At 38.4% G+C, this 17710-nt stretch overlaps 1 protein-coding gene across 4 annotated transcripts in view; it reads left to right on the forward strand.

Moving 5' to 3' along the window:
• Nucleotides 1-13525, forward strand: part of LOC126354159 (nuclear hormone receptor HR96) — a 147602-nt gene extending 134077 nt beyond the window's left edge. For all 4 annotated transcript variants that reach the window (XM_050003578.1, XM_050003576.1, XM_050003579.1 and 1 more), the window contains exon 8: nt 11172-13525. In XM_050003578.1, coding sequence (XP_049859535.1) covers nt 11172-11372 — 201 coding nt within the window. In that variant the 3' untranslated portion in view covers nt 11373-13525. The remainder of the gene's footprint in view (nt 1-11171) is intronic.
• Nucleotides 13526-17710: the final 4185 nt, after the last annotated feature.

Here is a 17710-nt window from a genome sequence, read left to right on the forward strand (position 1 = left end):
TGACAGCTGCCAAAATGTAAGTTTTGTTGCATGTTTGTAGGTTTAATGTGAACAGAAGTGTGTAGTTGACCTCCGTTTGTTGTTGTTGTTGTTGTTGTTGTTGTTGTTGTGGTCTTCAGTCCTGAGACTGGTTTGATGCAGCTCTCCACGCTACTCTATCCTGTGCAAGCTTCATCATCTGCCAGTACTGCAACCTACATCCTTCTGAATCTGCTTAGCGTATTCATCTCTTGGTCTCCCTCTACGATTTTTACCCTCCACGCTGCCCTCCAATACTAAATTGGTGAGCCCTTGATGCCTCAGAGCATGTCCTACCAACCGATCCCTACTTCAAGTCAAGTTGTGCCACAAACTTCTCTTCTCCCCAATCATATTCAATAACTCCTCATTAGCTATGTGAACTACCCATCTCATATTCAGCATTCTTCTGTAGCACCACATTTCAAAAGCTTCTATTCTCTTCTTGTCCAAACTATTTATTGTCCATCTTTCACTTCTATACAAGGCTTCACTCCATACAAATACTTTCAGAAACGAATTCCTGACACTAAAATCTATACTCGGAGTTAACAAATTTCTCTTCTTCAGAAATGCTTTCCTTGCCATTGCCAGTCTACATTTTATATCCCCTCTACGTCGACCATCATCAGTTATTTTGCTCCCCAAATAGCTAAATTCCTTTACTTCTTTCAGTGTCATTTCCTAATCTAATTCTCTCTGCATCACCTGATTTAATGTGACTACATTCCATTATTCTCTTTTTGCTTTTGCAGATATAAGATTAATATCCTCCTCATGACACTGTCTGTGCTGTTCAACTACTCTTCCAAGTCCTTTTCTATCTCTGACAGAATTACAATGTCATTGGCAAACCTCAAAGTTTTTATTTCTTTTCCATGGATTTTAATACCTACTCCAAATTTTACTTTTGTTTCCTTCACTGCTTGCTCAATATGCAGATTGAATAACATTGTTGAGAGGCTACAACCCTGTCTCACTCCCTTCCAAACCACTGCTTCCCTTTCATGTCCCTCGACTCTTATAACTACCATCTGGTTTCTGTACAAATTGTAAATAGCCTTTTGCTCCCTGTATTTTACCCCTGCCACCTTCAGAATTTGAAATAGAGTATTCCAGTCAACATTGTCAAAAGCTTTCTCTGAGTCTACAAAAGCTAGAAACATAGGTTTTCCTTTCCTTAATCTAGCTTCTAAGTCGTAGGGTCAGTATTGCCTCGTGTGTTCCAATATTTCTATGGAATCCAAACTGATATTTCCCGAGGTCAGCTTCTACCAGTTTTTCCATTCGTCTGTAAAGAATTCACATTAATATTTTGCATCCGTGACTTATTAAACTGATAATTCGATAATTTTCACATCTGTCAACACCTGCTTTCTTTGGGATTGGAATTATTATATTCTTCGTGAAGTCTGAAGTCTTACCTCCAGTAAAGATCAAATCAACGTCAAGGAAAGTGGCATGGGATGTGGAAGACTACCATGTGAAATTTAATTATGAGAATGTATTCAGAGATTTCAAGAATTTTAATAGGTCAGCCTCACCCTGAGTCCCTATGGCAAAGGTGTCATCAGTGTATATAAACCAATCCAGAGGTCAAAGGCTTATGTATCCCAGGAGAGCCTCCTCTGCAGCCCATGGAAATGTTAACATAGGAAGGAGCCATCGTGGTTCCCATTGACTGTGCCCTTGATCTGTTTGTATGTCTGTCCTGCAAAGGTAAACTACCGTATTTACTCAAATCTAAGCTGCACTCAAATCTAAGCCCCACCTGAAAAATGAGACTCGAAATCAAGGAAAAATCAAGCCGCACCTGAAATTTGAGACTTGAAATTCAAGGGGAGATAATAGTTTTAGGCCACACCCCAAATCGAAACAAAGTTGGTCCATTTTAATATAAGACACAATTTAGGTCGAATGAATGACGATACTGCTACAATAGTTTGGTTCGAGTCGTAAGCTTAGCATTTAAGCTTTACCATGTAGCCATTGCTATGTGTCAGGCTCTCCGTCCATATTTATACGAATACCCTTCCTTTTCCACATGCTTCGTCTGGTTTGAATTGATTGATTATTTTTCTTTGATCTGATAAGTGCCGTTCTCTTTTTGTTATAGGTGTTTACGTCACTCCAAGCTGAAAATGCATTATTGTACTGCGTTATGCATTTTGTCGCATTTTGATAATGAGTGTTTACGACCTGTAGCCGCTCGCGGCTTGTCTTGCTTTTGTGCGTGCTACTGCCACTTCCAATTTTTTTTAAAAAAAAAGAGAGGAATCATCTCATTAGCGAAACAATGGCAAGAGACTGCTATTTGTTGTTACTTGCACTGCTGCTTTCTTTGATAATAATCAACAAGAACCAAATAATAGACTGCGTGTGATAGAAGATGTGAAGGAGAGTTTAGCGAAAATTTTTCTTCGTTTGAAAATCTTTGCAGACGGCTCTTTAGTACATTACATTCTGCACAGAAATTAGAGTCTTCTTAGATATAAAAATCCATTCAGTTGCCGTGCATCATTTCTGACTGTATCGCTATTCGGCATAAGAATAATACGAATATAAACATGGCATGATATGTATATTCTTCTGCGTTTGCTGTTGTATCACTCTAGTTTTGTAGTTTATTAGGCAGACAGGATTTAAATGAGATAGCAGCAAACATGAAAGAATACATGGAAAAATGTTTATATTCGTATTATTCTGATGAATAATTCTGAGAATGCTGCATGTGATTCACAATTCATAAAAGTTCCTATTAGCAACCATCTCTTGTCACAAGTAGGAAAAAATTCAGAACGTAGAGTTGGTCATATTGACAAACATCCCAAACAGTCTTGCCAGTCGGATTTTTGTAGTACATCGAAAGGCTGCTACATTCGAAAATGAACAATATGGAATTTGTATTTACTTCGTTGGATAATGTATGAAGATGCAGTGGTCGAAACTCGGGGCGGAGAAAAAAATCTCGTCTTCCACCTTAATTTATTTACTGACGCAGAGGTTTTGGCGCCTGTATTTATCTTTGTGCCTGCAAAGCATGCCTGTGTAGAGCTACATATATTCGATGGCAGAAGCTAATTGTGGCGGCACCTACCAACATTTTACAGAACTTCCAGTTACTTTGCACTTGATTCTAAGCCGCAGGCCGTTTTCCGGATTACAAAAACCGGAAAAAAAGTGCGGCTTAGATTCGGGTAAATACGGTATTTGTTGGTGAGTATGTCTTCGGTTATAGGAGGGTTGCAGGTGCTAATCAACTAAGGTCAATATATATTCGGTAGTGCTTTGAAGCCAGCAACTGTGGGATGGTTAGGGCAATTGGGTTTTTGGATATTAGGAAGAAGTGGAAGTGCATGGTTTGTATAGGATAAGTAGTTCTGTGGACTGAGGTGTTAGGTTCCTCAAAAGGACTGAGATTTTAATGAGTGACTGCAGGGCAGTTTGATTCACAGAGATGGGATCTTGATAGCAGATACTGTACATATAGGTGTCCGACAGCTGGCGTAGACTTTCACATACATACTCCCATTAGTCAAGTATCACAGTGGTTGATCCTTTGTGTGCTGGGTGCATAATGATGGAGAGCTTTTAGGGGGTGCAGAGCCTGCAGTTCTGCAGAGGACAGGTTGGGGTCATGTTGTAAGAACCTGAGGAAGGGTTGTGAAGCAGTGATGGATGTGAGGAGTTGTTGGAAGGCTTGTAAGGGATGATATTGAGGTTGTGGTGGTGGATCAAGTTGGGATCATGGTTGGGACTGTTAAAGGCAGGGTTCAATGTCAGGTTTGCCTTTGTAATGATTTTGGGATTGGGTTGTAAAGTGATATTTACTATTGACATTGTGTGTGAAGGAAAGTAGATCCTTCACCAAAGCAGCATGATTAAGTGAAAGTTTAGGGCTGAGAGTGAGACCCTCAGATAATACGGATAATTCAGGAGGGGTGAGTGCCTTAGATGAGAGATTGAGAACACTGTACAGTTGTGGCTGGTTCTTGTGATCATGAGTTATCACTGGTCTGGCAGGCTATGGTGAAGGCTGGTGGATGTTACGGAGCTTGGCCAAGCTTGCTTGTAGGAGAGGAGTGGTGGCTGATGGTTATCTGTTTAGGGAGCTGTAGAGGGACATGACTGTCATAAACTACCTAGCTATTCCACCTTCTCCTAAACTACTGCTTCACCTCAGAAAGCTATCCCACCTCTTCCTAAACCCAACTCAACAGTGGTGTTTCCCTTCCTGCTCCTTTGCAGCTCCCTTCTCATTGCACTTCCAATCTCTGCGGTATCATTGTCAGACCATATGCCCCTTCTTCACCCATCTCCCTATCCTATGGCTCCTATCCCCCATGATAACCCCACTGTAAGACTTAACACTATTCATCCTCCTACCACCAACTACACCAACCCTGTAAGTGGCAAAACATAATAGTACCAAAGGAAGATTCACTTGTGAAATGACATGTCGTATACCAGCTGTTAGGTAAATTCTGTTCAGCCTTTTAAATTGGCATGACTACCACCAAGTTATCAGTTAGGATGATTGGGTGTAATCAAAACACAATATCCCATTGCAGTGTGTGCTCTCACGTGAAAGTTGTAACCTCGGCGCCTGTTTCCTCACGCTCGCCATCTGGATACTTCCCCCAGATGCCAGTGTCTCAGAACTCCGCAGGTGCTACATCTCCTCGGTTCCTGCCATCCACCTGGCCTTAATTTACATTAATTTATACTACTTAGCACTTCTTCACAGTAATGATTCCTTTGTTCACTTCCTTTTAGTTTTCTTCATGTTTTATTTTCTGACTGTCTATTTCTGCCACCATCTCCCACTTCTGTACATAAAATGCTCTTAGCTTTTGGCTCTTATTATCTTACACATGATGTTTACACAGTAATCTCTGTCTTGCATCTGATCCTATCTCCCACCCTTAAGCTCTAATGTTTTCAAAACTTGTCCGGTGCAGTCCCCAACAACCAGCCTTTCTTTCTCATCCTGCCTGGTAAGTCTCGCAAAACTGGGTTTCTGTGCAACTTTCCCGAACTCTTACCCTTTTCCTAAACCTCACCAGTTCTTTTCCTTCACTCTTCCTCCTTCCCCCTGAAACCATCTGTCAGAAGAAGGAGCCACTGCCTTTGAAAGTTTGCAAACTCCAATACCTCTTACATGTGTGTTCCCTTGCTGCCGCTTGGTGTAGATTACCTATCCAACTACATGAACTATTGCTCATGCTAGCTTCTGGAGCATCAAATGGAGCTTAGGAAAAAAATTTCAAATGTGTGTTTGTTTTCAGGTTTTTGTGAAAGCAATTAGTCAGGTAGTTTCCCATTTAAACCCTCCTCTTTTGCTGCTTACTTGTCAAAGCTGGAACAACTGTCGGTTATTTATACTTCGTAATGATAAATAGCGCTGTTCACTGAAAGGAAGATAGAAAGAAAGTACTGTTTTAATTCCTTAGATTTGATGATGATGATGATGTAATATTAATAATAATAATAATAGGCCTGTCTTTAACTGGAGATGCTCGAATGCTTCTCAAATGTAAAACAACTGCTTTCAGACAGATATCTGTAGATACTACTCAGCCTTGTAATTAGATGGAATACACTTTTTTAACTATACACTTTATTCAGAATGACTGACATTTTACTCACAAAATAAATATTTTTGTTTATGAACTATAGTTTTACAAGTCATTTAAACCTGAGATGAAGCTGTTTAACATTGACTTGGCAGTGCTCATCCTTATATAAAAGGTTGAACAAGTGATTACCTAACAGCTGGTATATGGCATGTGTAATTTCACAGGTGGATCTCCCTTTTTATGTTAAACCATTGCATGTAGTGGCAATTCGACAGTGCATGCTGTATGCTGTGTAATGTAGATGGGGCTATGTCATAGACTGCAACTTTCAACACTCACCATAGAAAGAAATCAAGAGAAGACTGCAGCTTTCGGCACTCACTGTAAAAAGAAATCGAGAGGAGTCAAATCAAGGCACTTGCTCGGCTATTGTGCTTCTGTTCTCTGTCCTAACCAACATTCAGGAAACTTTTCATTCAGTATTTGCATACAGGAATACTGCATTGGACAGCCATTGTGTTGGAACCACATACACTTTTGCTTTTCCAGTGGTACCTCTTGTTGGAGAACAGGTATAATGTTCATAAGCAACTGCGCAGTCTTATTTGCATATAAAATCTCTGTGTTAAAGTAAGGTCCCACAATGGAATTTTGTATATTGCTGCACTATATGTTTTTGCTCTATAGTCATTGATGTTTCACAAAGTTATTGTTGAAAATTTACGTTATCGTGGTTTGTAAATGTAGCTGTGCCAGTAAAGAGCACATGCTGGAAAAATGTAGTGTCATCTCCCAGTTGATGCGGAGCAGATGGACATTCAAAATTCACATCCTCTGAGTGCCTGATGTAGTGACATATTATAAGGATGGAATTTATGTTGACAGGAGATGTGAATGACACTTCTCTGGCTGATCACACATTCTTTGGCACTACATCTCTCACTGTCATGCAGATAGGTAAGCAATGTAGCCAGAAAAGCTTCTTCATTTGCTCTGTCAGATGTTGAAGCTGCTTATTTGCACTAGTGACCTAATAATTCATGCAAGTGCATGGTGCAGCAGACATCAGTGTTTAGGATAGACATCTCTTTACCACTGTACCATTTATACAGCATTTCTTTGACATTCATTACAGTAAATTTCATTATAATTATCTTCTTGAACTTCTGAGAAAATGTTTTATCCCGTCACACTGAGTTTCAGAACTTGATACGTGACCCTCGTGGTCTAATAATTAGGAGACTCTGGTTTATTCCATGGATGCTTTGTACATTTTGGTACTTTATTTTGGACAAATTATTCTGTTTTACCATTTACTCATTGAATAGTAGAAGCATAGCATTGTCAGCAGGCATACACAAAAGAATAAAACTTTGCTAGCCACATATGAGTGTGTTCCAGTACTGTTAAAGTATTTACATTCTGCCAGAGCTTCCCTTACTACATTCCCTAACTTCTTTGTAATAAACTTTTTTCCACTCTGGTTTTGAAGGGCAATGTTATTTGGAAAGCAAAACATAGTGTAATAGTCTATTGGTTTACTTTTTTTTTGAAACTCGATGTTCTCTTCCATGTTGTGACATTCGCCTACTTTATTTTCTCATGGATTGTCCTCGGTGTCGATGTACTGCGTTGCTATACTGGCTGAAAAATGGGCGGTGGAAGTTCAGCACTGACTACTTTAAATGATGTAGCTGACAGGTACCCATTTGAGTTTCACAGTTCTTTACTTTCAATGTTCTCAACCTCCCCCCCTCACACAAACCTGTTGCAAGCAAACATCAACATACTGCTACAATATTTTACTGTTGGAAAATCTATGAGCAGTAAAAACCTAACAACACAGTTCCCAGTTCTTGCAGAATAATGCAGTACATATTGAACAGACACTATCATTGTTTTAACACACAACCTATTTGTCTTACACTTATTTCACAGTTAAGTTGATTCATTGTTGTAGATCAAACCAAGACAGGGTCCTCGTCTGAAACTCAGCTGTGGGCTGACTGTCTCAGCACCAAAAATCTGGCCCTTATATATCATCACAATAATAGGCACTGAAACTACACATTGTTTGACGTATAATTTACAGAAAACACAATTAAAACTTAACTCATGAAATTAACTGAATACATCGAAAAATTCTGTCTTTTTAACAGTTTCTTCTGCTTCAGGAATTAGGCCGAATTATTTGTTTAAATGGTGAAATAAACAGATATAGTTATGCAAACAATACTTTCGACAAAATTAGTAATTACTTTGGAATTAATTAAGAGCTGGCCTCACTAACATGTTTTTGAATAGAGCCAAATAAATACTTAAAGAATGCTATTAGTTTTTCATCCAAATGTTTATAATTGGTACAGAATTTATATTTGTTTATAATCCAACAGTAGAATTTAAGTTATGAAACAATTACTGATTTCACCCTAGAACAAAAGATAATTACATACATAAAACTAAGCACAAAATGAGATCTGGTATTATATTCTTTTAAACTGAGGGCCAAACTTTCTCTTTTATGAAAATGGAGATTATACTCATGTAGGTTAATGGTAATTAGTTAAAAATAAAAAATAAAAACACACATTTAAGGAGGCAGATGGCTAAAGAGGAGGGGAAGTAAACAGGATCCCAGTTTGCTTCGTTACAATGTCATGTTATATTCTGGTAATAGTTTTACTTTGCATTCGTCCTATGACCCAAGTCATCAGTTAACTGTTTCGCGTGCTCTAATTTTTGTCTGCTTTTATAACTGTGCCAGTCTGCTCCTCTTCCCAGTGCTTATCAGATGTCCTGCTAAGTTGAACCGGCTTGTTATGATCTTCCAAAGATTTCATTCTTTGCATATTCCTTCCAGTAACCCAACATTTACTACTTTGTCTGTCAACTTAATTCTCATTATACTTCTGAAACACCTAGTAAGCTTCTCTGGAGATCCCATGCTGTAGCACTGATAACCTCGCCGTTAAGCACACGTATGGTCCTTCCAATGCTGCTTGTTACATTTCTTATGCGTTATTGTGTTCCACACTAAGTGTTTACGAAAAATTATTCATTCTTGTGCGAGTTGTTTTGTTGAAGAAAATTCTGTTTTGCTTGGACTAGTCTCCTGTTGTTTTCTTTGCTCAATTTATTGTGTGTAATCATGCCTTTCTTTCTACAACAATTTCACTTGAGTTATTGCTTCATCTCATAAAAGTTGCAGTACAGTGACAACACAGTGCAACTGCCCACTAGGCTTCCCTTCACTGTAACCAAGATTGCTTGATATTTCATTTTTATTTCTAAAATGTTGAATCTGTTGCTATTGAAGCTCATGGGTGTGTTTTAGTTTAGGATATTATGCATGTTAATCCCCTTTATACACTATTTAAGGCTTTTTGGAAGTCTACTGACACTGTTTGGCTCTTTGTCAATCACTGTTCTCTTTATAAAATATTCTTGGGCTTGTAGCTGTGTGAAGAACATGGGTTATTCATGCCAAAACTGTATCGGTGGTTGGAATTGTAAAAATTAGGCCTACCACAAACAGAAAACCAGAAAGGAGCCTCATTTCTTGTCACAGATTTTGAATATTTGAGACAGCTTTCACAGTGTGTTCTTCTGTACCAGTTACTGATGGCAGAAAACATGCAGATTATATTTTGTGTGATTGGGAGGTGAGTTACTTATAAACGCTGTGTTCGAGACAATGAGTTATATTCAGGTGGCTGACGACATCAAGGAACAAGAATGTGTTCTCTTCTAACCCTCCGTTGTGAAATCAACAAGTATTCATGAATGTGGTTCAGGTGTTTGAAGTCTCAACCACTGTTTTACACATGGAGTGAGGTAACAAAGATGTCATTGATATAACGATAAAAATAAATAGTCTATACTGGTTTCATCTTCTTCATATAAAAGTTTCCTATGGATAAACTAAATAGGTTTCCATCATCTGACTGTCCATTTTATCAAAATACTGTGTGTCATATAATAAATACAGTGATGTACTTAACTGTCTGGAATTGCTCTGTCAAAGGACTAATCTTTGATGGAAACACATGAAAATACAGAGACCATATAAAATGTGACCATTATATCATGACTGGGTAATCTTAGAAACACAACTTATTATTTTACAGATTACTTATTATTTTTCCTTGCTGTACTGATCTAAGTCCCAGACTGGGCTCCAAAGTGAATTTGTGAATTGTGGGAGGAAATTGGTCCAGTTTCATTGAAATTACTTAATGTTAGAAGCAATTATTACTTATAATGTAGATTGCATTATCTGCAATTAATTAGTACATTCATTCATTGACTGCTTAGTCATCAAAATTCTATGGGGACAAACATTGCCATTGTAGGGCATGAAGCATACCACTTAGTCCAGTGCTTTAGTGCAGACGTTATATGTATGATTAAAAGTTGCAATTCACACAATTGGTATGGTAGCATATCACCAGATTAAAGTCATTTATTATTTTAACCTTATGGCACACTCAAGAAACCCTGTTAGGAAAACTTAGAGAACCTGTGTTTGAAATACACTGTGCAGCACTTACGTTGCCACCATTGTATATATCAGGTAGGGATAATGAGAAGAAAATAAGAAGACAAGGGTGCATGCAAAGGCAAATAGACTGTCAGGTTTTCCTCACATCAGTGCACCAATAAAATAGGACATGAAATATGTAATACAGGTATCAAGTATCTTCGACCATGCACTGTAGAGTGACCATTGACTACAGGGCACTGACAGTAAAAGTCCAGTAGGAGACGTCAAGACAAGTGAATGTGTCTGGAGTGGTAGTAGCAGCAACAGTAGCAGTTGTCTGATAAAGAGTAATTTAGTTTACTTTGTGATTTTTTTGCATGTACTCTGGTAAGATGTGTGTATTTTAGTGTTTAGATTAACATTTAGCAAATCACTCTTCGGTTTTTGTTTTTACATAAATCTTAGTGCAGGGCCTCAGAAAAACTGTGCTCTATGAGCAGATGGCGCACACACGCCTGTGAGCAGTGAGCGCTGCGCCCCTTGCATTGTCGCAACGAATGGGGTGGGGAGCCAAGTGGAGACCTGTGAGGGAAATGCTGAAGAAATCTAGTTGTATTTATATTCCTTGTCACATTGCAGATCAATTACACACACACACACACACACACACACACTCAAACTAATAAGTTACATAACAAAAAAACCTGCATGTTCTGTGCTGTCTTGAATACAACTAAGAATGTCACGTTAACTATGTGTCTGTAGTAACTACACTTTCATAGAGTTCTAAAGACAATGAAAAATAAATTGTTTATAAATATTTTTGAAGCTGGCTCTGAACAACTTCTGTCATAATCTGTGTGGGGTGCATGAGTGTCATGGTTAATAATGACATCACATGAAATTGTTCTGCCTTTTTGAATACAGATAGTTCTATTGCCCTTGTAGGACTCATATTTTCTTCTGATAATTCCAATTTTCAGGTGACATCTTATATGGAACGTGTAGTTATAAACTAACTCCTTTGCATTTATTTATTTCATGTGAAAATATTATTTGTTGAAAATTTCTGTTGTTTTCTCTTATTACAGAATTCATACTATTACTTGTTGCGGCGGTATCTAGAGAGCCAATATCCAGGATGTGAAGCCCGATCTACATTTCTGAAGCTCATACAGAAGATTGCTGAGTTGCATAGACTAAATGATGAATTAGTTAGAGTGTACTTGGATGTAAATCCACGTGATGTTGAGCCACTGCTGATAGAGATATTTGATCTGAAACCACACTGAATACAAATTTCTGGGAAGATTCTTCTTGTTACTGCTAATAGTCTACTCAGATGGTAAACTTTTTTATTTTGCAAGCTAATGTCATTGACATAATATCACATGATAATATTATGTAGTTCCTATATTATAAATAGATGTTGCCTTCATGGATACAGTACAATTTTTAATATATTGAAGTGAAAACGTGTATTGTTACTCAGTGATTAGTTTTCACTTAAGATAGATTAGAAGATTTAGCACATGAAATGAAGTGTATGAGCTGAACGTTTGAAAATGTGTGTATAGAGAATTTTGTGGAATTTGTTATATATTGATTGTATTTGTTTTTGTTATGTATGTATGAAAATTTTATTTATAATCTGTCTTGAACATTTTGCCACATTCCAAGCATCTAGCGAACTCTGGATTAAGTGGCAAGACTTGAGCTTTAATTACTGAACACAAGATATCCTAAACAGAGTGTGAATTATATAAATAATGTAATAATATATCACTTCGTTGGGCAAGTATTGATTTTTCCTGACAAGTTTATGCCCAACTCACTTGACGATGTTGTTGGACTCCAAACTCTGTTGAAGGATTGCTAAATTCAGAACAAAGTTCAATTTACACTATCCATTGTATGTATGAAACTCTTGTTAGGACCCCAGCCTTGATGATGACGGTTCCGTGACACATTCCTGCCTTTTCCATCTGATGTCTTTATTGGTGTTGATCTCGGCTGACTTTATATTTTCACACCAGTTATAATTCACCACAATTTCAGTGGATTCTCTCTCTCTCTCTCTCTTTCTCTCTCTTTCTCATATGAAACTTGATAACCACATCACCCTACTGCATTGGATATTACACACAGCTTTTGTGAGTAAAAGTGACGACACTCCTTGACTGCAGATGCTTAGCTATTGCAGTCAGTGGTGTTAGCATGATGTGGAGCAGCATTAACATTAATGTGAGTAAATTGTGGGTTTGCAGTGTCTGTTTCTGTGGACTCTGGCTAAAGGGGACAGATTCATACTCACTCCGTAGCTGTATAAGAATACTTTTCTTTTATACACTTTGGCAATTTTGTAGAAAGGTATTTTACAAACTGTTCAGTATATGTGTGTGTTCCACATACCTGCAAACGAAAGTTTGACACTTAAATAACTGAATGTATGTGCTTTTTGCTCTGTTGACATTAGAACATACTTTATAAACTTGTTTTAAAAATGAAGTGTAACATATTTTGATAAAACATTAAGAATGTACACATTTTTATAATTGAAAGGGCTTTAGGCTTGAAGAAAGCATTTTTCTCCTGGAGCCTATACATATGCCAAACATGAAATCTGACATTATAGAGTGCACTATTTTTATGGAATAAAAATTGATCTTGTATATGCTTTGCAAAATATTTTCTTAGAATGCCAATGTTTGTATATCATCTAGTTACTAGAAAGGTAGCTATGAAAATTTGTTATTTAATAGATAGTTATCTTTTTGAAAGATATCAGTGATCAGTATGTGCCATCTAGTTTTTTCTAATGTATCAATCATATGACTGTGTACATATCTAGATAGAAATAGTAATATGTTTCTCGTGTTCTTCATTCATTGTACCTGGTATTTTTATAAAGCTATTTACTAATATATATATAGATTTACCTAGTTTGTGAACAGAATTGTGGAAAGATTTCTACAGGCGAGAGTGTGAACCCTAGAACATTGTTCTAATTGTGAATTATAGCGTCTTTGTTTAGAACGCCTTGATAAGTTGAAACTTTCTAGCTTTTCTGTTATCATGGTAGTTGCTTTCCTAGCTGCTCACTTGCTGTTTCTTTATGAAAATAATCTCTATCGTAGGTATGAGAAAACTGCAAAGAACTTCACAGTGGCACAATTTTGATAATGGTAAATTTTTTGTAAAAGATAATTTTGTTCATTGTGTACCATGCCTTTATAGCCTTTTAAGATTTAAATTTTTACTGTCAGGTAAAAGTGCTACAGTTGTTAATTTGTTAAACTACATTATCAACTCCCATAATTTTTTTGTGGTTCAGTTTCAATTGTGCCTTCACCACAATCTTCTTAACCTGCAACAGTGCTAGTGCAATTATTTCTTATTGAATCGTATTGTGCTTTGTATTAAAAAGAAAAACTAGTTAAACATACCTGGAAGTATTGCATTTTATATGTATCAGACCATCCCACAGACCTTGAGAAGAAAATTGAGAAATAATTTTTCATAGTTAACACAATTATTTCTGTTACAACTTAGTTAAGTTTTGTAACACCTACAATTTGCCATTGCACACAACTAAGAAAAGTAATAGCATTCTGAGTTCTTTCTTTCATATTTTCTCCATTTTTCGCTATGGGAATGTATCACATTACAGTGCTGATGGTGCTCTAATGTATTACAGTTTCATGTACAATATCTACAGGAAAAATTCATGTGATTTATAGGTGACCACAATCTAGGAGGTATAAATGAAGTGTATATTGTCTGAATGTTGCAGTTTGTGTGTTTAAGTGATCAGATTAAATGAAGATTATCCTCACAGTCTTATGACTGGTATGTATGTTCACATTATCATCACAGATTGTTTTTATGAATTAATTAAACATGTCTCAGTTACATATTTGTGGCTTGAATCATGTTCATCAATTTAACTATGTATATTGCCTTTAAATATTTTGCAAGTATGCTAGTGAAGTTAAAACTGGCCCTTGTAGTAATGAAAATACAAATATACATTTCTTTTTCATGTGCTGTTGTCTTCAGAAAGAGAATTTTAGTGAAAATACACTGAGCTAACAAAAATCACAGGATACTTCCTAATATTGTGCGGACCTCTTTTTGCCCGACATAGTGCATCAACTCTATGGCATGTACTCTACAAGTCGTTGGAAGTCCCCTGCAGAAATACTGAACCATGCTGCCTCTGTAGCTATCCATAATTGTAAAAGTGTTAGCGGTACAAGATTTTGTACGCTAACTGACCTCTTGATTTCGTTCCATAAGTATTCAGTGAGATTCATGTGGCACAATCTGGGTGGCCAAATCATTTGCTCGAATTGTCCAGAATGTTCTTCAAACTGATCACGAACAGTTGTGGTCCAGTGACTTGTTTGGGAACATGAAGTTCATGAGTGTCAGCAAGTGGTCTCCAGGTAGCTAAACCATTTCCAGTCAGTGACCGGTACAGTTGGACCAGAGGATACAGTTCCTTACATATAAGCACAGCCCACACCATTAAGGAGTCACCACCAACTTGCGCAGAGCTTTGTTGACAACTTGGCTCCATGGCTCCTTGGGGTCTGCACCACACTCGAACCCTACCACGAGTTCTTACCAACTGATATTGGGACTCATCTGATCAGGCCACAGTTTTCCAGTCATACATCATCCTACTGATGTGGTCATGAGCCCAGGAGAGGTGCTGAAGTTAATGTAATTCTGTTAGCAAAGGCACTTGTGTCAGTCGTCTGATGCCATAGCACATTAACTCCAAATTTCACCACACTGTCCTAACAGATATGTTTGTTGTATTCTTTTTCTTCTTTTAGTGTTCAACCCTGAGGTTGGTTTGCAGCAGAGTGCCATTCCTCTGTCCTGTATGCCTTCCTCTTCATTTCCACATATGTGTTACATCCAACATCATTCATGATCTGTTGCATGTATGGTATCCTTGGTTGCCCTTGCTGATTCCTTCCTTCAGTAGCTCCTTCTGCTATTGTTCCAATGATGTTTTGTTGTAGGATGTGCCCTACATGTTTGTCTCTTCTTGCTTTGATGTGCCTCCACAGAGATATGGTTTCCTGTACTCTTCTAAGCACCTCTTCATTTGTTACTTTGTCTCTCCAGCTGATCTTCATAATCTTTCTATAGAGCCACATCTCCAGGGCCTCGAGCTGTTTTCTCTCTTCTCTTCCAATTGTCAAAGTTTCACATCCGTATAGGGCCACCTTTCATGATACGTTTCCTTATTTTCAGACTGATGTTGTTGCTGGTGAGTAAGTTCCTTCTCCGATCAACGTTTGTTGTATATCCCACGTTAATTCCTGGGCTTGTTTCGGGCATTGTTGCTTATCTGTAGCACTGACAATTCTGTACAAAAATCACTGCTCTCGGTAATTAAGTGAAGGCTGTTGGCCACTGCGTCGTTGATGGTGAGAGGTAATGCCATATATTTGGTACTCGCAGCACACACTTGACACTGTGGATCTGGGAATAATGAATTTCCTAACAATTTCCAAAATTGAATGTCCCATAAGTCTAGTTCCAAGTTTGTTAATTCCCATCATGTGACCATAATCGTATTGGAAACCTTTTGACACAAGTCCTCTGAGTACAAACAGCAGCTCTGCCAATGCACTGCTCTTTGTTATACATTGTGTGTGTGATACTATTGCCATCTGCACATGTGCATTTTGCTATCTCATGATTTTTGTCACCTCCTGTGTGTTAGTGACAGCTCTGAATGATAAATTTAAGATCATTTTTAACAGATACACAGTAACATCTTGGACAGCATACTGTGGGTCATCCTGTTATTCACCTGATGACCACTTTCAAATCAGTACATTTACACTGCAATCATTTGAGGTACTAAATTCACAATTTTATTTAAGGAATAAATGAAGGCACCTGGAATTTCACTACTCAGCAAGCCACCTCCTGGCGCAGTTGGCGTGGCTGCTTACTGGGTCACACAAAGTAAATAATAACGGAAAGACCTCCTCACTAAGTTAAGACTGTCTTTAAATTACTCAGTTGCCAATGGTTATGAAATGAACATCCATACGTTTCATTCTACTTCTGCTGGTAATCGTACATATATTCATAGTATAATTATGGTAGAGACTATGTTTTTTCTTTGTACGCTATTGTACTAAACACATTCTTGTGACCATGATATATTGCCCACAAAGAATAAGTGAAATGATGTATAAACTGACAAGCTGTACACTGGAGAAGTGACTTTCTTTTTGGTAATGACAATCTAGGTAATTCACATAAAAGTTTATGTAGAAAGTGAGCTTTCGGCCAACTAGACCTTCATTGGAAATATAGATGCAACACACACACACACACACACACATGACCGTAGTCTCTCTCTGCTGAAGCCAGACTGTGATGAGCATCTGTGCATGATTGGAGAAGCAACTTGGTGATATGGGGAAAGGGGGAGGGGGGGGGGGGGTAACGAGGAGGCTGAGGTGGGGGGAGGAGGGAGAGCAAGATAGGGGTGGGTATATGTGAAATGCAGAGAGCAGAGGAGTGGGGATTGTGGAAAAGAAGTAAAAAAGACTGGGTGATTTTGTGGGATAGACGGCTATGTAGTGTTGGAATGGGAAAAGCGAAGTGGCTAGATAGATAAGGATAATAAGTAACAAAGGTTGAGGCCAGGAGCGTTAAGTCAGCGTAGGATATATTGAAGGGAGAGTTCCCACCTGCACAATTCAGAAAAGCTGGTGTTAGTGGGAAGGATCCAGGTGGCACAGGCTTTGAAGCAGCCATTGAAATGGAGAACATTGTGTAGTGTGGCGTGCTCAGTAATGGTTTGGTTCAGCTGTTTTTTGGCTACAGTTTGTCGGTGTCCGTTCATGCGGACAAACAGCTTGTTGCTTGCTTGCCATGTCCATGTAAATTGAAGCTCAGTGGTTGCAGCTGAGCTTGAACATTTGACTGGTTTCACAGGTAGCTCTGCTTTTGAAACAGTAGGTGATGGTTGTGACTGGACTGGAATAGGTGGTGGTGGGAGGAGGTGTAAGGGACAGGTCTTGCATCTAAGTCATATTATGAGGATATGAGCCATGACGGAAGGGGTTGTGAGCAGGGGTTGTGTAGGGATGGAGGAGGATATTGTGTAGATTTCAGTGGGCGGTGGAATACCACAGAGTGCGCAGCGTTAGGAAGGATAGTGGGTCAGACATTCCTCATTTCAGGGCATGATGAGAGCTAGCCAAAACCCTGGTGGAGAATGTCATCAGTTGCTCTAGTTCTGGGTGGTACTGCATCTTTATGGGAATGCTCCTCTGTGGCCGGACGGCGGGACTCGGGAGGTGGTAGGTGACTGAAATGATAAGGCATGAGTGATCTGTTTTTGTACAAGATTGGGAAGGTAATTACAGTCTGTAAGGCCTCAGTGAGACACTTGGTATATTTTGAGAGGGACTGCTCGTCACTACAGATGTGACAGCCATGTATGGCTTGGCTGTGTGGAAGGGACTTACTGGTGTGGAATGCATGGCTGCTGTCGAAGTGTAGGTATCGCTGATGGCTGGTAGGTTTGATATGGGTGGAGGTACTAATGTAATCATCTTTGATGTGGTTTTCGACTTCGAAGAGG

This window comes from Schistocerca gregaria, chromosome 3, assembly GCF_023897955.1.
Source record: "Schistocerca gregaria isolate iqSchGreg1 chromosome 3, iqSchGreg1.2, whole genome shotgun sequence".
Classification (NCBI taxonomy): Eukaryota; Metazoa; Arthropoda; class Insecta; order Orthoptera; family Acrididae; genus Schistocerca; species Schistocerca gregaria.